The 23,370-nt window shown below is 43.2% G+C and overlaps 1 protein-coding gene across 1 annotated transcript in view; it reads right to left on the bottom strand.

The window, feature by feature from the left end:
• Nucleotides 1-11,260: 11,260 nt before the first annotated feature.
• The window catches only part of pdhx (pyruvate dehydrogenase complex component X), a 72,342-nt gene continuing 60,232 nt past the window's right edge, over nt 11,261-23,370 (bottom strand). The window contains exons 9-11 of the mRNA XM_035798407.2: nt 20,680-20,838; nt 17,114-17,178; nt 11,261-12,293 (exon numbers count right to left, since the gene is read on the bottom strand). Of these exons, the coding sequence (XP_035654300.2) occupies nt 12,038-12,293; nt 17,114-17,178; nt 20,680-20,838 (480 nt within the window). The 3' untranslated portion in view covers nt 11,261-12,037. The remainder of the gene's footprint in view (nt 12,294-17,113; nt 17,179-20,679; nt 20,839-23,370) is intronic.

Here is a 23,370-nt window from a genome sequence, read left to right as displayed (position 1 = left end):
TGCTCAATGTCCGCGTCCAGCTCCCACACGACCGGTGCTACCAGGAAGGAGGCCGGGAGCATGGGAGTCTAATCCATGGGCCTCCTCCGTGTCATACAGCCGGGACAGTGCGCCTTCACATTTTGAGAACCTGGTCTGTAGGACAGGGTGAACACAAAATGGGTAAAAAAACACCACCTTGCCTGAGTGGGCTAGTAATAGTCTCCTCGCTGCCCGGATGTACTCCAGGTTGCGGTGGTCAGTCCAGATGAGAAAAGGGTTTTAGCCCCCTCAAGCCAATGTCTCCATGCCTTCAAAGCCTTAACCACAGCCAACAGCTCCCAGTCCCCCACATCATAGTTCCGCTCCGCCGGGCTGAGCTTTTTCGAGAACACAGGGGCGGAGCTTCGGTGGCATGCCCGAGTGCAGAGAGAGCACGGAACCTATCCCAGCCTCGGAATCGTCCACCTCCACTATGAATGCCAAAGAGGGATCCGGTTGGGCCAGCACGGGAGCCGAGGTAAACAGAGCCCTTAGGTGCCCAAAAGCCCTGTGCGCCTCCGCCGACCACTGCAAACGTACAGGATCCCCCTTCAGCAGTGATGTAATGGGAGCCACCACGCGTCCAAAACCCCAGATAAATCCGGTAGTAATTGGCAAACCCTAAAAACCGCTGCACCTCCTTTACCGTGGTGGGAGTCGGCCAATTACGCACGGCTGAAATGCGGTCACTCTCCATCTCCACCCCTGAAGTGGAAATGCGATACCCTAGGAAGGAGATGGCCTGCTGAAAGAACAGGCATTTCCCAGCCTTGACGTACAGGTCATGCTTCAACAGTCATCCAAGCACCCTGCGCACCAGGGACACATGCTTGGCGCGTATAGCGGTGTATATCAGAACGTTATCGATATACACCACTACACCCTGCCCAGGCAAGGCCCTGAAAATCTTGTCTACAAAGGATTGGAAGACTGATGGAGCATTCATCAACCCGTACGGCATGACGAGGTACTCATAATGCCCTGAGGTGGTACTGAACGCCGTCTTCCACTCGTCTCCCTCCAGGATAAGCACCAGGTTGTAAGCACTCCTGAGATCCAGTTTAGTGAAGAAGCACGCCCAGTGGATTGACTCAATCACCGTGGAGATGAGAGGTAGCAGGTAACTGTACCTCACTGTGATTTGATTTAGACCTAGATAGTCAATACACGGGTGCAGACCTCCCTCCTTATTCTTTACAAAAAATAAACTCGAGGAGGTGGGTGTAGTGGAGGACCGAATGCACCCCTGACGCAGGGATTCAGAGACATATGTCTCCATAGCCGCCATCTCCGCTTGTGACAGGGGATACACATGACTCCTCGGAAGTGCGGCGTCTACCAGGAGATTTATCACACAATCCCCCTGTCGATGGGGTGGTAATGAGTCGCCTTCTTTTTGGAGAAGGCGAGAGCCAAATCGGCATATTCAGGGGGGATCCACATGGTGGTGACCTGGTCTGGACTTTCCACCGTGGTAGCACCAATGGAAACCCCTACACACCTCCCCGAGCACTCTTGCGACCACCCCGTGAGAGCCCTCTGTTGCCATGAAATAGTGGGGTCATGACGAGCTAACCAGGGAACAATGAAAAGTGGAGCGGCGATGGCTAGAAGACCGGTGACATCGACCGCCGCCCGAACAAGGGGAGGAGTCGACTTCACCGGATGTCGTGACAACATACCTTGCAAGCCGAAGGTCAGGCAAAATAGAACAAGAAGAAGGGGGTATGGAAATACAGATAACCCGCTATGGGCCAAACCAAAATATACAAACCTTTTAAAACCTGTTAGGGATGATGCAGAATTTGGTCCCTGTACAGGAACCAAAATCAGTGGAAATTTCAGAGCGCCACCTGTAGTACTCGATAAAACTCAAACTTTCATTAAAACACACATGCAAGGTACTCAATTAAAGCTACACTCGTTGGGAATCTAGCCAACATGTCAGATTTGTAAAATGCTTTTCGGCAAAAGCATGAGAAGCTATTATCTGATAGCATGCACACCCCAAAATACCTGAACGAGACCTAAACTAAAGATTTAGCGGTAGCCGGCGCTACCCAAAACGCAGAAATAAAATATAAAACATTCATTACCTTTGACGACCTTCTTTGTTGGCACTCTGTTGGGTCCTTCTGTAGCTCAGTTGGTAGAGCATGGCGCTTGTAACGCCAGGGTAGTGGGTTCGATCCCCGGGACCACCCATACGTAGAATGTATGCACACATGACTGTAAGTCGCTTTGGATAAAAGCGTCTGCTAAATGGCATATATTATTATATTATTATTATTATATTACTCCTATATGTCCCATAAACATTACAATTGGGTATTTTTCCCGATTAAATCTGTCATTGTATACCTAAAATGTCCATTTATGAAGGCCGGTCTGATCCAGGAAAATTCACCTTTACAAGACGCAACGTCACTTTTTAACCAGAAGGGGACTAGGGTTCCAATTTTGGAACACCCCCCACGTTCAGCTGGAAGGTGGCGCATGGAACGCAAAAATATTCCTAAAAATATTTAACCTCCACACATTAACAAGTCCAATGGCTCAAATGAAAGATAAACACCTTGTTTATCTACCCAGCCACTCAGATTTCTAAAATGTTTTACGGCGAAAACATAGCACATATTTATGTCAAACCACCACCGAAGACACGGCTAATTTGCATAGCCAAGTTGAAAAAAATATGCAATCAACAAACGCAGGATTAAAAGAAAAATAATGCACTAACCTTTTGAAATCTTCATCAGATGACAGTAATATAACATGTTACAGAGTACATTTATGTTTTTTTCAATAATATGCTATATATATCCATAAATCTCTGTTTACAATGATGCATCGTTCAAAAAATGCTACTCAAATGTCCTGAGAAATGACGATAGCTCCGGCAGATAACGTCAGCTAACAAGGAATACACATCATAAACTTTGACTAAATATGCATGTTCTACATATATATAGTTAGATACACTTCTTCTGAATGCAATCGCTGTGTTACATTTATTTTTAACGTTACAGGTTTCGTTCACTAGGCTATACTATGAGTCGGCGCTCAAAAAGTAGCATTATGGCTCCTCTATCTTGGAGGCCACATAAACCCAAATTTACCACATAAATATTCCCTTACCTTTGCTGTTCTTCCATCAGAAGACCTGGAAGGAATTATACTTACCAAAAACAGCGTTTAGTTTTGCAGTCTGTGTCTTTCGGTTCTCAAACACGACACATTTCGGTTGAAATGTAGCCAAAAGTCAAGTGGATGCGCACCAAAACGTCGAACTTACATATTATATGTCGATTAAACTTGTCAAACTAACTTCATAATCAAGCTTTAACATGTTATAAAGGTGTACAGCAATCGTGAGGACGAACAGAAACGCATGCATTGTATAATCGATCTTGGAAAAAAGACAGGACCTGAGCAGAGCGCGCATAAAAGTGACCTGTTTTTTCGTGTGACCGAAAGGTTTCGGCCCGCCAAAACTCTCGTGAGCGCGCGATTCTCACAATGAGAAGCCCCATTGAAAGCTGAGATCGCGCTGAAGACAGAGAGACTGTTCCCAGACCTGTAACTGCTTGGGAAGGGTGGGGGCGATGACGTCAATGTTGGGCCAACTTTTCTGATGACAAGAGAGAGTTTGGGAGAATGACTGCCCTGAGAGTTCTGCTTTACATACAGACCTAATTTAAACGGTTTTAGAAGCTTTAGAGTGTTTTCTATTCAATAATATTTTTATTTGCATATATTAGCAACTTTTGACAAAAACAAATTATGTTTACTATGGGCACGCAATTACTTCAGCGGGGGCAGTAGACAGCCAAAAGTTGCCTATAAACTTTTACAAATCACTTCAAACTACTTTTGTAAAACCAACTTTAGGTATTAATAAACGTTAATAATCGATCAAATTGATCACGGGGCGATCTGTATTCGATAGCAGCAAGTCTTGAAATCATCGTCCATTTTTTCACTTTCATAACTTCCTCCGGTGCACCCCAAGACAGGAAGTGCCTATACGTCATCCCACCAAGGATAAACCAGCAATGAAATGCCAGTACTGGCGACATCGTGTGGAAGCTGTAGGCATTGTAAACGGAACCTCATCTATTTTCTATCGCCTTAGACAATACATTGACTGGCGGATGAATATTTTTTTTGTGTTTTTGGTGAACAGTTTTCTCTGGGATTTTTACTCCTAAACACGTTCTGTTATAGCCACAGACATGATTTAACCAGTTTGAGAGACTTCAGAGTGTTTTCTATACACACATATTTATCATATGCATATACTATATTCCTGGCATGAGTAGCAGGACGTTGAATTGTTGCGCGATATTTTACAAAAAGCTGCGAAAATTCGCATCATCCCTAACAGTTAAAATCACGTGTATGTACAAGCAATAGACAATACAAATATACTTGCACACTCCCTGGACATCCAACCATCCTGGTCCACCACTTAACTCAACCCACACCTCCAGCTGGATGCAAATTTAGAAAAGGAGAGGAAGAGAGAGACCAAGAGAGAGGAGACCAAATTGTCATAGAACATTCAGTATTAAACATGACGGCTAAGGAGAGGGCAGACAGGACAAAGCATCTACCAAAACATTGTCCTCCCCCTTAATGACGAATCTCGAGGGGAAAAGCTTGAAGGTACAGACAACGTCGCATCAACCTCTGTTTCGGACACCTCATAGTAAGGCTTCAACAAATTCACAACAGAGCTGCGAAGCCCTTTTCCTTTGTGGATTTGCAACCACATAGTTCAACTCCGAAACCTGACGTACCACTGTATATGGCTGTATACATTTTGGGAGGATCAGACAAGGGAAGGAAGGTCAGGCATAAAAGTTACAGAATAGTCCGCCACCTCGCAGGCCTCTACACCAGAGTCAGACATGGACTTAGCATGGCTCATTGCAAGAGCTGCGGCACAAGCAGTAAACACTTTGGAGAAACTCTGAGCACTTTCATCTGGCACCTCTGAGATGGGCCGAAGGCATGGAAACTATGGGAGGTGGTAATCCACCTTACCAGACCCACACACTGGCAAGGTAACAACCTAGAATCACCAACACTCCTTCGTCAGACAATGAGGGACGCACTCTTGTGATGACCTCACCTTGTACCAGATCTGTCGAGTGCACAAGTTTGTGTAAAGGGACAGACAAAATATACAAACCTATCCTTCGGAGCAAGACACGGTGTCATGTGTCCGTCTCTGGATAAAAATGGAGCACAGACTACAGAATGAAAGACTGAAGCACCAGTGTCTCGCAGGACTTTAACTGGGACCCACTCTTGGTTAACTATCAGCGATATGTAACCCTCTAACGAATGGTGAATAGATGGGTGCACTGTCAACCATACCCAATGGTTCTTTTAACTGGTCCTGAGGTGGAACAATTGAATCCCTTACCTTAAAAGCAAGTGCTGCTAATGCCATAGGCTTTAGGGGCGCATTAACCCCAGAAGGCCTAGCTTTAACTCTTAAGGTCAGGGCATTCATGTTTCCAATGACCTTTACCATGGTAATAATTGCAGATTTTGCCATGATCTGATTTCACATCGGAACCACAGTCAACTCCTTGAGACAAGATCAGGCCCAGTAGGAAATAATTTTTGTCACAAAACTCTCCCTGCGACCATAATTGCGAAGACAGGGTTCCCCAGAGTAATCTTTATGTGTCAGCACATGCATCAGCACAACATGGCAGCCTCAGAGGCGGTCTGTACATTATGCTCATTTATGTGTGTGGCAAGGCGATCAGAGACAGAACTGCTCCAGCACAACTAAGCTGCACAACTGCTCATAGGTTTTACCATCCAACGAAATGAACCATCGGTTAAACTGGGTGTGCCAGTCCCGTGTGAACTCAACATAAGTCTGTCAGCTTTTATCCAGGTTCTAAACCGCTGGTGATACGCTTCAGGAACTAACTCATAGGTAGCAACACAGCAGCTTCAACTCTTCCATAGTTCTGGCTGTCAGCAATGTTAAGAGCCAACAGGCCTCTTGTGCTTTCCGATTTAGCACACATTGCAACATCAATGTACCGTCGGTGTCAGGCCAATTCCTGGAAGCAGGTACCCTTTCAAACAGCAAAAGAATTCTCAGGTTGCTTTCCACTGAATTTCGGCAGCATCCTCAAGTTTCCAGCTACGTCGAAGGAAAGCTGAGCACGACCTCTGGAGAAATCATCATAACTGTCATTAAGAGACATGTCAGAGAGCTTACCATCTCTGACCAAATCTAAAACGCACTTGTTGCGGCGTCAGTTTGACACACTCTGTTTCTTGTTTAAGCCTTTCATCCTTCAAGGTGTGTTGCTGTTTCAGCCTATCATGCTCTAGTTGTAGCAAGATTTCCTTTTGCATTTGCTGTGGACCGAAATGTAGCAAAACCAGAAGGAAATTACCCCATTTGAATGCTGAATTCGATCAAGTTGGCCGTTAGTATGGACCTAACCGTCTAGTCAGACATTTATCATCAATCTCAACGTTACGCAATTCGTAACAATTGGTCTTTAATATAGCAATCCAGATACTCCTCCCTCGGGACTTGGAAGAATTTCTCAATGTTAGCCATAGTCAAACAGTCAACCAATTATGGACAAATAACAACCTGCTCTCGCCCCAATTTAGTACATCAAACCAGAAGCACAGTGTCAACCACAAAAGAGAAAAAGCTTCCCCAATACCTATTACTAGCTCAAGCATTTAGTTCCACACGTGACATGCTGGCAGAAATGAGGTAAGATGGGTTTCAGTTTTCCTGCATTAAAATCACCAGCCACTAGGAGCGTCACCACTGGATGAGATTATGGGCAAATATGAAAAATATAGACCTCTTCTGAATGCCTGGACCTGTTAAGACATGAATGTATGGTTCACTGCTTTGATGAAGCTCAGTGGGTAGGGGAACAGGGAGGGGTAAGGTGGAGGGAGAGAGAGTGGGTTGGAGTGGTAGAGCCGAGGGAGAGAGAGGGGCGTGGGGCGGTGTAGAGTGGTGGAGTTCATCCCTCTGTCTGTCTCCGTCTCTTTCTCCCAATGTTGAATGAAGCCTCCCCCCCAACTTCCACTGCCGAAGGAAGTTTATTTTTCCCCCACATCACAATGAGCAGCAGGCTGTCTGCCTGGCCTGCATGTTCCCCATTGGGTCTGTAATCAAACATCTCTATTATGTTAGATCCCTTTAACCAAAGCTGCAAAACTCTCATGGTCACATGTACGCACGTACATATGTGCACACACCCATCATAAGTTGGATCTGAAGGACATCTGGACACTAGTATAATAGCCAAACCATCACACCATGACAGTATTGGCCCTCTTCTGTCTCCATGGCAACTGTCCGTGGTATTACTGATGTCATGTGACTCTCCATGCTGTGTGTTTGTAAGTCTGCCCTCCAGCCCTACACCCCAGACACTACACCATGCTCTCCTTCCTTAAGACTCAGCTCTCATTTCATCAAAACCATGTATCTTCTAAAACAGCCAATCGGACGTGTTCCTCTACAGCGAGCGGTGCCTGACTCCAGATGTTCTGGGTATTGGGCTGTATTTTCCATGTAGCTAAGTTGGTAGAGCATTGAGCTTGCAATGCCAGGGTTGTGGGGTTGATTGCCATGGGGGTGCCAGTATGAAAATGTAAGCACTCACTACTGTAAGTTGCTCTGGATAAGAGCATCTACAACAATGTAATGACAGAGACAGGCAGCCTCTGCTCAGGGAAGGAAATGTCACTTTGGCAGGAGGCTGGCAAAATGTCAAAATCCTTTGGTCATAACTACCCAGCTAGCCCATAATGTTCTAAGAGCCATATGTTTATTATAGCATGGTTGTCTTATGGTTATTTTGCATCCAACCTTCCCACTACTTTCTGGGGAAGGATGTTTACTTGGCTTTGGAACATTCTCAGCACATTTAAGCAACTTTACAAAAAAAGCATTGTTTTCTAGGTTACTTTAACAGTTAACCCAAAATAAGCTGGAAATCTTATTGAAAGCTTTAAGGATATAACTCAAAATACCTTAAAACGTTCTCAGCAACCTAAAAAGGTATGTTCCCAGAACAAGTACATTAGTTCCTACTGGCAATGTGAATGTATCCACGTTACCAACACTTCCACTGGTCTAGTGCCAAGGTTCTGTGGTAGGTGCCTTCCTCATATGGCATCCAAGCAATGGTTGTGAAATGATGTATAAACTCATAATTTAGGAGCAATGACCACCCCCTCTCCATCCTGTGAATCTCCCTGGTATGACACAGAGTCTTTGGTGGACCCCCTCCATAGCCGCTCCCCTGGTTGTAGAATCAGACCTTTGGCCCAATCTAATCTATGGGCCAATGGTTGTCATAGGTGGACTCAAACCTACTGTACATGCATGCAACAGCTGCTGCCTCCCCTGCATCCATATATACTATGCAGCAGCCTGCACAATGGAGGGGATATGAGACCATTACTATGGAATTCATGGATTCAATTTTCAATTGGCAGAGATGAGGATGGAGATTATCTTGGCTGGTGCGGCTATTGGGGGATTTAGGGTAATAGCATATTTCATCCTATGTAAAAAGCAAAGCTATACCACAACAAACGTCTTGCACATATTCTGTATACATAAAATATCATATGGTACGGCACTGTCAAAAACAATAGCTGAACACCACAAAATATTAAGCTGGCCTTTCATGGTTGTGTGTGAGATAGGGACAGTGGGAACAGAATAGCTGTCATTCTGTAACAGGAGTATTTTCCCTATATTGTAGCGAGGTTGTTATAACTCCAGCTGAAATGTTCAGAGGTGTTTGTTCTTCTCTCTTTCTTTAGCGCACCTTCCATCACCGTGGTAACTAGGAGACAGTGGCTGGGTGTGTGTGGAAATGGGTGGAAGAACAATGGGCACACTGTAGAAAGCAGCTGTGTGGTGCCAATTGCCTGTGTGCCCCCTGAACCCCCGCTTGTCTATCTCCCCCAAACACAGAATGCACACATCTTTCCCTGCTTCCAAAGCAACGGCTCCAGCCAACCTCAAAGGAAGAACAAAATGTTCTCTCACCACGGTCATTGTAGTGTGGTTGTATGCCGTGTGAGCGATGGAAACAGCACTGTCGCCGGTGAAATAGTGGGAAGGACCTGGGTTATGCATTGGTGTTGCCTTTTAGGAGGGGACTCTTAATTGGGTCCTGGTAATTGTAACCAGTATAATTTTAGTGGATTTCATGTTTCATTGGTGTGTTCATTTCTCCTTTGAAACACATGGAATACCATAGGCTTTCTGAATATAGCAAGTGTCTGAATTTCCTGTGCCTACAGTAGATAGAATCAGCAATTTCCTGAAAGACAATGACATATACACTGAGTACACAAACACTACAAACCTGCTCTTTCCATGACATAGGTGAATCCAGGTGAAAACTATGATCCCTTACTGATGTCACTTGTTAAATCCACATCAAATCAGTGAAGATGAAGGGGAGGAGACAAGTTAAATTATTTTTAAGCCATGAGAAATGGATTGTGTAAGTGTGCCATTCAGAGAGAGGGTTACTGGGCAAGACAAAATATTTAAGTGCCTTTGAACAGGTTATGGTAGTATGTGCCAGGCACACGATTTGAGTGCATATGTCACGTTCAACAGTTTTCCGTGTGTATCAAGAATAGTCCACCACCCAAAGGACATCCAGCCAACTTGACAACTGTGGGAAGCATTGGGAGTCAACACGGGCCAGCATCCCTGTGAACCGCTTCCGACACCTTGTAGAGTCCATTCCCCAATGCATTGAGGCTGTTCAGATGGCAAAATATAATGTACATTACATATGCTGGTGTAAAAAGGCCTTTATAAATCAATTTGATTGATAGGTAGCGTGTTTAGGGATAGATCACTTGTAAAGGAATGTTTGAGAGTATGGGTGCTGTAACAAAAAGTGTATAATAAATAATAATAATAATAAAAGTGGGTTGGCACCCCCCCCTTGGGTTGTGCCGTGGCGGAGAACTTTGTGGACTATCCTCAGCCTTGTCTCAGGATGGTAAGTTGGTGGTTGAAGATATCCCGCTAGTGGTGTGGGGGCTGTACTTTGGCAAAGTGGGTGGGGTTATATCCTTTCTGTTTGGCCCTGTCCGGGGGTGTCCTTGGATGGAGCCACAGTGTCTCCTGACCCCTCCTGTTTCAGCCTCCAGTATTTATGCTGCAGTAGTTTGTGTCAGGGGGCTAGGGTCAGTTTGTTATATCTGGAGTACTTCTCCTGTCCTCTCCGGTGTCCTGTGTGAATTTAAGTATACTCTCTAATTCTCTCTTTCTCTCGGAGGACCATGCCTCAGGACTACCTGACATGATGACTCCTTGCTGTCCCCAGTCCACCTGGCCGTGCTGCTGCTCCAGTTTCAACTATTCTGCCTGTGATTATTTGACCATGCTGGTCATTTATGAACGTTTGAACATCTTGGCCATGTTGTGTTATAATCTCCACCCGGCACAGCCAGAAGAGGACTGGCCACCCCACATAGCCTGGTTCCTCTCTAGGTTTCTTCCTAGGTTTTGGCCTTTCTAGGGAGTTTTTCCTAGCCACCGTGCTTCTACACCTGCATTGCTTGCTGTTTGGGGTTTTGGGCTGGGTTTCTGTACAGCACTTTGAGATATCAGCTGATGTTCGAAGGGCTATACAAATACATTTGATTTGATTCTCATTGGACAAGTGCACGTATGTACGACCTGTTTAAAAGTGCTTCTCACATTGTGTGTCAACGGCGCAGGTCCCAGGGTCATCCTCCAGGCCATGTGATCTCTCACAAGGGGGGATAAGATGAATCCGGGAACGCCTCAGATCTCCAAGTCAAACTTATATTGAGCACCTCTGATTTAACAAAGATGAGCTCTGTCGGGGTAAAGGGAGTGGGATACTGATGTCATTGGACACACTGGAAATGTTATACAGTGTCTGTGTGTTTATGGAGGATACAGTGCCCCACCAGTGCTGACACACACATGTAAACAGCTGTTCTAAACATACTTAGAGCGCAAATCCATCTGCCGCCGGAGGCTTAACACCCCTCTCTAGCCAGCAAATTATTCTAATTGGTTTCTATGCAAATCTCTGGCTTCAGATTCCAATTAAGCACACACAGACCCAGACACATCTGTATTTACACTGGAGAGGATCATATAAGACAGGATGGAGGAGACATTGGTAAATAAAACACAGAACAGTAGGCCTTTTGTGAGTTGAATGCAATTTATTAGTTTGCTTTGTCAATATATATATCTGTTTTGGGGATGGTTATGGTAGACTATATTTGTATTTAAATAAGTTAAAACCTTTCATACGCACAATCGTGAGAGATATCAGTGGACTTGTTTGCTTTCCTCAACCTATCATGAGACCCAAAAATCACAACAGTCAGAATGTTCAGAGGAATTTCAAAGTACCACTCACTCTGTCAAGGGTAGAATGAGTTGCACAGAAGAAATGCAGTGCTTTGATGGCCCATAATAAACACAAAAGAAATGTACAAAAACATGTTAGAATTATCCAGGTGAAAGAATGAGAACTAATTGTGACATGGGTCGTTGCATTGGGACTTTATATATGGGACTGGAATAGCCACTTTAGATACCAACATGGTGCGTTAGAATATCTCCCATGCAGCTCCCACCTCCCTCAGGTTAACTGAGACGTACCCTGTTATGGTAACATTTGTCTGGGGCTCCACTACAGAACATAGACCTCTGCAGCAATAGTACACTTACACACCTCCATCCCAAAGCCTTAGGAGTGATGATCCGGACATAGCATAGGTCATAAACAGTCAAAACGACTATATACTATGTACAGGCCAATAGCACACCTAACATTGAAATGTGCATTGACAATGGTCATTTAGTTAAAATGAACTTAAATTAACTGTCTGACCGCTTCTCTTACAAGCATGAAATAGGCTTCATGATGGAAGTGTTTCCCTTGCTCTCCTTCACTTCCTCTTCATCCCCCTCTCAGTTCAGTGTCATGCGCTGTGGCCGCTCCAGGTTGGCACGGAACTTGTCTAGGAAGCGTGATGCCAGCTCGTCGTCCACAAGGCGCCCATCGCTGGACAGGGTGACGGTCATCAGCTGCTGGGTGCTCAGGGCACCGGTCTCCTCGGTCAGATGCAGCACAGCCCTTGATGTTCCCACAGCCAGGATACACGCCTGGGGAGGGTTGATCACCGCACTGAACTCACTGATGCCAAACATTCCCAGGTTAGAAATACTGTCAGAGAGAGCGAGAGAGAGAGAGATTTAATATTTCATGCCAATAAAGCTCATTTGATTTGTGAGGAATCGGGAGTAATAAATAGGGGAAGGAGAGACAGGAGAATGAGGGGGAGGTATGAAGGAGTGTGAGAAAGAAAGAAGGGTGGTGAGAGAAGGGAGGGAAATGAGAGAGATAGGAGACAATGGATATCCCATTATAAGTATGGCTCAGCCAGGGAAAACATGCAGACAATTAACCAAGGGGAGATTAGTCAGAGATAACGGGGCCTTTTTACTACCGATTCCCTGTTACTAATACATTCAATACAACACACTCACATCGTAAAGAAGGGTGAGAGGTGAATTAAAACTGAATACAACAGAGGAGTGGAATATATAGGTGAATATAGGTGAATTAAAACTGAATTACAAGAGGACACCAGAGGGAACATTTCCTCAACAGACAAAGACAATGTGCCACTTGTAAAGGTAAAGGTAGAGGTAAACACAGAGAGACCATCCTAGCTGTGTCTGGTGAGCAATAACATCCATAGGCAATTTGCTGTGTGGCTTAATGACATACAGCCATTGGGGATGGATGGATGGACGAATGGATAAAGTTGGTGTCTTAAAACCACTTAAGCCTAGGGCTCTATACTGCCCCCGTTGGAGAAAGTGCGTGCCCATAGTAAACTGAAAATATTTCTTCCCAAAATTGCTAATATATGCATATAAAAATTATTATTGAATAGAAAACACTCTAAAGTTTCTAAAACCGTTTAAATTATGTCTGTATGTAAAGCAGAACTCAGGGCAGCCTTTCTCCCAAACTCTCTCTTGTGAAGAGAAAAGTTGGGTCAACTTTGACGTCATCGCCCCCACCCTTCCCAGGCAGCTACCGATCCAGGAACAGTCTCTCTTCAGGGCGATGCCTGCTTTCAAATGGCACGTTCATTGTGAGAATCCCACGAGCCCTCGACGTTTGGCGGGCGAAATTGCTCGTGTCCCTCTGAAAAACAGGCCCTCTATTGAGCGCGGCCGATTTGGAGTACGTTCTTTTCCATGATCCAGCATTTGAAGCCGGTTTGTCTGTTCGCACTGATCTTTGTTCTACATGCTAAAAACATCATAAAGCTCGATTTTTCACATAGTTTGACCAGTTTAGTCGACATATAATATGTAAATTGGAAGTTTTGATGCGCAAGAGTGCTGGACCAGAAGTCATTTTGGATGCATTTCAGCCGAAGCTGTTAAAATATGCTAATACAGAGACACACAACGTGAAACCAAACGATGTATTGGGTAAGTATGACTCCTTCTACGTCTTCTGATGGAAGAACATCAAAGGTAAGGGAATATTTATGTGGTTATTTTGGGTTTCTGTGGACTCCAAACGTAGAGGAGACATAATGCTAATATCCGAGCGCCGACTCCTAGTATAGCCAAGTGAACGATGTCTGTAACGTTAAAAATAAATGTAATATTTACATATTTATTACCAGGGACGGTAATAATGCGGTTGCATTAAGAAGAAGTGTATCTTTGTAAATAGATGTAGAACATGTATATTTAGTCATGTTTATTGCTTGTTATCTGACGTTATCTGTCGGAGCTATCATCATTTCTCCGGACATTTGAGTAGCATTTTTTGAAATGTCGTCATTGTAAACAGAGATTTATGGATATAAATGGCATATTATTGAAAAAAAAAAAATGTACTGTGTAACATGTAATATTACTGTCATCTGATGAAGATTTTCAAAAGGTTAGTGAATTATTTATTTTTGAATCCTACTTTTAAATTTTATTTTTTTCGGGACAAAATGGCCGCCGCTTGTCTTTTGTTTCGGTGGTGATCTAATATAAATATGTGCTGTTTTCGCCGTAAAACATTTTAGAAATCTGACTTGCTGGGTAGATGAACAAGGTGTTTATATTTCATTTGAGATATTGGACTTGTTAATGTGTGGAGGTTAAATATTTTTAAGAATATTTTTTTGCATTGTGCGTTATGGTAATGAGCTTGAGCTGTAGTCACGATCCCGGATCCGGGATCTGGAGTTCTAAGAGTTAATGACAGTTCCACAGGTGCTGGTTAATGTGAAATTAATTGGATTTTTACAAATTATCTTTGAAAGACAGGGTCCTGAAAAAGGGACATTTCTTTATTTGCTGAGTATATCTTCAAGGAGAGATAGAAAGAGCTCACATCCTGTATAGGAATTAATTATCCTCCTCTCCGAGACAAAAAGCCCATTTATGTCTAAAAGACCCCATTAATTTGAATGCATTAAAACAGCCCGCCCTCCCTCCACTGGAATGGATGGCCATGTAATTGATGGCTCTTGTCGTCTGTTCACATATTCTCTTCATGCCTGCATGTGATAATGTAGAATATGCATAATATATGGACTAGCTATTTTATGGGTCTGGGTTATAACTAATAGCAGGACATTTAGGACTGCTTCCCTATCAGCAGACCACTGAACTATACAGGAATTATTACCTCATGCCTTGTGCCATGTGCCATGTACAAATCTTCCCCCGTGAAATAGTTCCCAATCGCTCGAATTGTGACATCATGCTGTAAAATTTCTCCCTGCGTGAAAATGTTCCCAGTTCAATAATTGCACGTGCATCCCTTTATGTGGATGACTGAGCTTCTGCGGATGTCTCTCCCTCCATCTAGAAAAACTGTTCCGTGGGCACGCACATTTACTTCACACATCTGCCAATCAACGGTGGACAGGAGTATTGACCAATAACAAGATGCTCGAGGTCAGCATATAAATACCCAGACTGTGCTGAGGGTTGATGTGAGGAGAGATTTTTTGCATTTGCCAATTTTCATTGACAATCCATATTTGTTAATTTAACTCGCTATACAAACAAGTTAAAACTGGACACCTCGGGGGCCTCCAGGGTGGTGCAGTGGTCTAGGGCACTTCATCGCAATATTATATTTGTGCTTGTTGGCTGTACCTGCACCAAAACTTTCTTCATAGCTTGCTTTCCATCTTTTGAAATATGGAGCCAACACATATTTACATGACTGCTCAGAACTTTTTTTTGTCATGGCTCTCTCTTGTTCCTCTGCAGCAGACATAGTAGTGCCTTCAGAAAGAATTCACACCCCCTGACTTTTTCCACATTTTATGTAACCGCCTGACTTAAAAATGTATTAAATTCAAATGCGTCACTGGCCTAGACATTATACCCTATAATGTCAAAGTGGAATTATGTTTTTAAAATTAACAAAATACGAAAAGATGTCTTCAGTCAATAAATATTCAACCCCTTTGTTATGGCATGTGTAAATAAGTTCAGGAGAGAAATAAAGTGCTTATAAAGTGCATTCGGAAAGAGTTCAGACCCCTTGACTTGTTCTACATTTTGTTAAAGCCTTATTCTAAAATGGATGAAATACACACAAACACACACATATTTGAATCAATCTACACCCCATAATGACATAGTGAGAAGAATACCCTGAAGTATCACATTTATATAAGTATTCAGACCCTTTACTCAGTACTTTGTTGAAGCACCTTTGGCAGCGATTAGTCTCGAGTCTTCTTGGGTATGACGCTACAAGCTTGGCACACCTGTATTTGGGGAGTTTCGCCCATTCTTCTCTGCAGATCCTCTCAAGCTCTGTCAGGTTGGATGGAGCGTCGCTGTGCAGCTACTTTCAGGTAACTCCATTAATGTTCAATCAGGTTCAAGTCCGGGCTCTGGCTGGGCCACTCAAGGACATTCAGAGATCTGTCCCAAAGCCACTCCTGCATTGCCTTGGCTGTTTGCTTAGAGTTGTCCTGTTGGAAGGTGAAGCTTCGCCCCAGTCTGAGGTCCTGAGCGCTCTGGAGCATGTTTCCATCAAGTATCTCTGTACTTTGCTCCGCTCATCTTTCCCTATATCCTGACTAGTGTGCTAAGAAAGTATTTACTAAAATAAACTGAAGTAAAAAAGAAATAAAACATGTGAACCCAGGTCTGTAGGTTTGTATTAGTGGCCTATAGCAGCTGAAGCCTCTCCCCGTCCCGGCCGCTGGATAACATCCCCACAGCATGATGATGCCACCAACATGCTTCACCGAAAGGATGGTGCCAGGTTTCCTCCTAACATGATGCAAGGCATTCAGGCCAAAGAGTTCAATTGTGGTTTATCAGGCCAGAGAAATGTGTTTCTCATGGTCCGAGTCCTTTAGGTGACTTTTGGTAACTATAAGCGGGCTGTCATGTGCCTTTTACTGAAGAGTGGCTTCCGTCTGGCCCCTCTACCATAAAGGCCTGATTGGTGGAGTGCTGCAGAGATGGGAGAACCTTCCAGAAGGACAACCATCTCCACAGAGGAGCTCTGTCAGAGTGACCATTGGGTTCTTGGTCATCTCCCTGACGATGGGTTCTTGGTCATCTCCCTGACGAAGGGCCTTCTCCCCCGGCCAGCTCTAGAAAGAGTCTTGGTGGTAAATTAGATATCTGTATTTCACTTTCAATACATTTGCAAACATGTCTAAAAACATGTTTTCATTATGGGGCATTGTGTGTAAATGGTTGAAGAAAAAAAAAAATACTTAATCCATTTTGAATTAAGGCTGCAACAACAAAATGTGGACTAAGCAAGGGGTATGAATACTTTATGAAGGCAATGTATTGTGAGCAATATGTTTGGAATGTCAAGTCACTATAAAAAAAAATCACAGTATCCCATCGCAATACATATAGAATCGTGAGAATCGCAATACATTTCGTATCGGCATCTAAATATCACGATATCATCGTATCGTGATGCCCCTGGCAATTCCTAGCCCAATAGCAAGGGCGTGTTGTGTTTACCTGAAGGAGCCTCCCTGGTACTCATGAGGAAGCAGCTTCCCATTTCGAGCCTTCTGGGCCAGTGCCTGGAGAGAAGAGATCAGCATTTAGTCAGTCATCTAATGGGGTCAGATGATCCACTGGACTTACTCTAAAATGAAATTGTCAGGGATAAACTGGTTTACATTCTGCCCTAACTCAAATCAATGATCTACTGTCTAGAGGTGATGCTGGTTCAATCACATCTATCAAATCAGATGTCTAGCAGTTCCAGTGATATCGTTGAACCAGGAAGTCCATACTGTAATGTTGAAATGCTGACAACCTCCCTCCAACATGACATGGTTATAACATTCTAAAGGCAATCCTCACTCAAGAGTTCATACTGTCAACACCCCAACTGCATTAATAAAAGGGCTTCACACCAGAGCTTCTGTTAGCATCACTTAAATAAACCTAGGCATCAACACACAGAGCTAGAGAAGAGTGCTGTTCAATACTACTCTGTTGAACCCCATCGAAGTCAACACATTGCTTTTTCATTAACACAATGAGAGCTAAATTGGCTGAGTGGGAGGAAACACTGCAGGCTATTGCTTTGAATGAAAAATCCCACTAATTTAGAGTTAAAGGCTCTGCAAGGTCAATCTGTCATTTGCAGTGGCCATACAGCATTTACTGCGATACGGCCTCTGTCGAAGTCAAGTTATTCATACTACTTATGCTTTGCGGAGCTCTGCATTGTTAAAAAAAATTAGGAGGTGCATGGCATCGCCATATGGAGCTCGATTTGGCCTCCGCAATTGCGTCACACTCTCCAAATCAGCTATTAGTCTTTGGAAGGAACCTAAGCAGGCCATCTAGGATAGGATAAGTAATCCTTCTCACCCCCCCCCCTAAAAGATTTAGATGCACTATTGTAAAGTGGCTGTTCCACTGGATGTCATAAGGTGAATGCACCAATTTGTAAGTCGCTCTGGTTAAGAGCGTCTGCTAAATGACTTAAATGTAATGTAATGTAATGTAAATGCATCTGGGGTGAAATGTGACGGCACTGGACTAATGACAACAATATTCTGCTAAATGAACATTGGTAAATTAACGTTGTGTGTAAACAATCGACTCATTTTGATTTACAGCTCTGAATGCATGTCCTGTAGTCTAACTCCAGTTGACACCATTGTTGATTACAAGTCCTGGGTAAACTTCAAACACAGTAGTACTTTTGAATACTATACATTTTCCCTTTATTGGCTACAATGGAGTGAGAGCCCAAGTTGCTGCTTCACCAAATGTATTAAGTGTGTCATCCTCCCTATTGACCTGAATCGACTAGACTGAGTAAGGGAGTTGACATGACTCAGTGAGCAGAGAAGACAGATGAGCAGTTCTCTAATGTAATGGTGCTTTACAAACAATAACATGAAAACACACATTCCTTCTTCAATCAAAAGTCAAAAAAATCAATATGACGTATCATAATCCTACATACAGCTCTCATGTACGTCATGCTCATTCAAATGGAAATATGCTTTATAGATATTGCAGTGAAGCTGCTTTTATCTAAAACACTATGTCAAAAGCCCCAGAGGCGCAATAGAACACACGGGGTTCCATTTGCGATAAAAGCACTGAAAGGAGAAGCAATCATGTTTTCAGTGGATTCAGGCATGGTAGCCAGTGAGCGCTCTGTGTATTTTCCAGACCACATGTTGTATTCAATTAGCTGCTGATAAGGGGTTTACATTCTGCCCTAACTCAAACCAGGCTTCTGACTCACATTTAATGTGTAGTAAATGTGCATGAGAAAGAGAACAGTCCGAGTGTATATACATGGTTGTGTGTGTGTCTTGTTAGCGATTGTGTGCACTCTGGGGAGAGTCAATATTAGAGAACAGTAATGAGTTGTGGCGGGCCACAAAATCGGGAGCACATGTCCACCATTTGAGGGGATATACATTGTCACTGCTGGTGACACAGCCTAGTCACTAGCCTCTTGAGACAGAAGTCTATTTCTTAAGCTGGCACACCGGTGTGTTGTGTGTGTGTGTGAGAGCGAGCCAGAATGAATGTGCATGTACAAGTGTGTTTGAGCTCTCCCTCCCTCCCGCTCTCCCCAGCTGCAGGCAGTCACTTGAGGGTAAGGAATGACTCGTGGTTCTGTAGACTCCATTAGTGGCCTATGGCAGCTGAGGCCTATGTAAACCGACCCCCACTATAAACCTCTTTATATACCTTCTACTGATCTAGCATGGTGATCTTTTCTCATCATATCTGTATGTATATTTATGTATAATTATGGCACCTTCAGTTGATAGCTGGATGCTGAAATAAAAATCACATTTTATTTGTCACATGCGCCAAATACAACAGGTGTAGGTAGACCTTTACAGTGAAAGTCTTACCAACAATGCAGTGAAGAAAAATAAGTGTTAAGGAAGTATTTACTAAAATAAACTGAAGTCAAAAATAAATAAAACAGGTGAACCCAGGTCTGGAGGGTTGTACTTCAGGCCTCTACCACAGCATCACCGCATTATTCTTTGCAGTTCTTAAATCTTGCAAAGATTTTTTCTTTGATGAATCGGACGCAAAGGTTTTACTTCAGACACTGGACAAGGCCCCAATCACCGTAATTCGCATGAAGAAGAGAGGGAGATATAGGGGCCGTAGGTTGAGGATGCATTATAAGAATACGACAGCGAGTGGGTAACCTGCCTCTACCATCCGTCCTATTAGTCAACGTGCAATCATTGGATAATAAAAACTGGATGAGCCCCAATCAAGACGACATTCAAAACTGTAATATCTTATGTTTTCACCAAGTTGTGGCTGAACGACAACATGGATAACATACAGCTGGCGGGGTTTATGCTGCATCGACAAGATAAACCAGCTGCCTCCGGTAAAACAAGGGGTGGCGGTCTGTATCTATTTGTCAATAACAGCAGGTGCATGAAAATAGTCAAACACACGGACTCAAATACACTCCAATGCATTTAACCCAGGGATTTAAAAATATGTTCAAAATCGTAGGCTATTTATAGGTCCTTATTTGAAGATACTTTCAAATACTTCCAATAGAAGCAGTTGATTCGGGCCACATTACTTAAATACACAGAAAATAATTACTTGTATTTAAATAACAAATACACCTGTATTTGAACCCAGATCTGCAATACTCCCTGGTCCCTGTCCAAGAAGGTAAATGCCACCAACCCTGCTAATGTGTTTACCTAGAGAGTGATTCAGAATGAGACTCCACACTAAAAAGTCATTACCCAGCCTGACCTTTCTAAAGAAAGGAATGCAGTCTCAGTCAGTTTCAGAGCAAAGGGCTGCTGGTGATAGTACAGTCCTACACTCATTTTAGTGGAACTTTAATTTGAGTGTTTTGTAACTACTATTAAATAATGGAGACAGCTAATTCCATTTCAGATACTGTAACATTTAATGATTGTAATCCCCTCCGGCCAGGATAGTTAGCAGCTCACTGGCATGTATTTCTCCAACAGTACATAAGGCCACCATTCTGAACTGTGAGCTCAACAGTGCCCAGGTATCGGTAGAGAGGTGATCAACCCTACCTTGGCATTAGCTGAGATCTCCTGCACCCCCTTGTCAGCAGCGTTCGTGATGATGGGGGTGATGAGGCCTTTTGGGGTCGCCACAGCGATGGAGATGCTAATGGAGTCCAGCGCCTGAGGCCCCTCCCCCGACCAGGTCACGTTGACCTCCGGCAGCTCCTGAAGGCAAAGGTCAGGTCAGATTTTGTCAGAGGAGATTAGACACTGAGGACGAGAAAAGGACTGAGGGGGAGAGAGAGTGGAAGGGTGGAAGAGAAGGGGATAAAGGAAGACCGACTCAATGACTCTCAGAATCGCCTACATTTACACATACCCACAACTTGCCTTACTGAGACGGTGCTGCCAGCAATGGACAATATACAAACAAAATGCACATAGACATCATACAGAATATACAATAACAGAACAGTAAACATAAAACTCTGGAGTATAGGCTGATTACAGTGGGAAAATACAGGTACCTGACAAAATAAAGGAAACGCCAACAATAGTACTCTATTGGAGGTATGCTGTCTCAGGCGCCGCTCTGGAATCTCCCATAAGTGTTTCTTTGTGTTGAGATTTGGTGACTGAGACAGCCATGGCATATGGTTTACATCTTTTTCATGCTCATCAACCCATTCAGTGACCACTTGTGCCCTGTGGATGGGGGCATTGCCATCCCATGGTAGCCAAAATCTTATCCTATGTGAGTGTGAGTGTGTGTGCGTGCTCATGATGTTCATGCTTTTGCAGTCTATAGACATATTGATCTAATATTTCTATCCATTTTATTCTGACTATCTTTACAAACTTCCTCAGAAGATGAATATATGTAATATTCCTAGAGCTCTGAAGGCCCTTTTCTGGAGGTGAAATCACAACTGCACTGTGAAAGTTCTATTTTCTGCTAGCACTGACTTTGCTGAAGGAAATGAATAAGATCTTCTAAATGACTAAAATGTCAATGTAAAAGCCTCCATATACATAATTGACATCTGACTTCAACATTTGATAACAGCCAGGTTGCCAATGAGGCTATTTCCCCCTTACCCAAAGGGTTTCCCACTGCATTCGGAAAGTATTCAGACCCCTTGACTTATCCACATTTTGATACGTTACAACTTTATTCTAAAATGGATATATTATATATATAATATATTTTAAAAATCCTCAATCTACACACATTACCCCATAATGACAAAGCGAAAAAAATGAAATACTTTACTTACATAACAGTTGAATTCGGACGTTGGAGTCATTAAAACTTGTTTTTCAACCACTCCACAAATTTCTTGTTAACAAACTATAGTTTTGGCAAGCCAGTTAGGACATCTGAGTGCATGACACAAGTCATTTTTCCAACAATTGTTTACAGACAGATTATTTCACTTATAATTCACTGTACCACAACTCCAGGGGGTCAGAAGTTCGCATACAAACTTGACGGTGCCTTTAAACAGCTTGGAAAATTCCAGAAAATGATGTCATGGCTTTAGAAGCTTCTGATAGGCTAATTGACATAATTTGAGTCAATTGGAGGTGTACCTGTGGATGTATTTCAAGGCCTACCTTCAAACTCGCATGACATAATGGGAAAATCGAAATAAATCAGTCAAGACCTCAGAAATAAAATGTGTAGACCTCCACAAGTCTGGTTCATCCTTGGAAGCAATTTCCAAATGCCTGAAGGTACCACGTTCATCAGGAACGTGGAAGGAGATGTGTTCTTCCTCCTGGAGATGAACGTACTTTGGTTGCGAAAAGTGCAAATCAATCCCAGAACAACAGCAAAGGACCTTGTGAAGATGGAGAAAACAGGAACAAAACTATCTATATCCAAGGTAAAACAAGTCCTATATCAACATAACCTGAAAGGCCGCTCAGCAAGAAAGAAGCCACTGCTCCAAAACCACCATAAAAAAAGCTAGCCTCCGGTTTGCAACTGCAGATGGGGAAAAAGATCCCACTTTTTAGAGAAACACTATCCCAACTGTGAAGAACGGGGTTGGCAGCATCATGTTGTGGGGGTGCTTTGCTGCAGGAGGGACTGGTGCACTTCACAAAATAGATGGCATCATGAGGCAGGAAAAGTATGTGGATGTATTGAAGCAACATCTCATTTCAGTCAGGAAGTTAAAGCTTGGTCGCAAATGGGTCTTCCAAATGGACAATGACCCCAACCATACTTCCAAAGTTGTGGCTTAAGGACAACACAGTTAAGGTATTGGAGTGGCCATCACAAAGCCCTGACCTAAATCCTATAGAAAATGTTTGGGCAGAACTGAAAAAGCATGTGAGCAAGGAGGCCTACAAACATGACTCCGTTACACCAGCTCTGTCAGGAGGAATGGGCCAAAATTCACCCAACTAATTGTGGGAAGCTTGTGGAAGGCTACCCGAAATGTTTGATCCAAGTTAAACCATTTAAAGGCAATGCTATCAAATACTAATTGAGTGTATGTAAACTTCTGACCCACTGGGAATGTGATGAAAGAAATAAAAAGCGGAAATAAAATCACTTTACTATTACTCTGACATTTCACATTCTTAAAATAAAGTGGTGATCCTAACTAACCTAAAACAGGGAATTTTTGCTAGGATTAAATGTCAGGAATTGTGAAAAACTGAGTTTAAATGCATTTGGCTAAGGTGCATGTAAACTTCTGACTTCAACTGTATGTAAATGTAATAATTTTTTATTTGTAATAC

Source organism: Oncorhynchus keta, chromosome 22 (genome assembly GCF_023373465.1).
Source record: "Oncorhynchus keta strain PuntledgeMale-10-30-2019 chromosome 22, Oket_V2, whole genome shotgun sequence".
Lineage (NCBI taxonomy): Eukaryota > Metazoa > Chordata > Actinopteri > Salmoniformes > Salmonidae > Oncorhynchus > Oncorhynchus keta.
The sequence above is the reverse complement of the archived record's forward strand: the minus strand, read 5'-3'. Positions and strand labels throughout refer to the sequence as shown.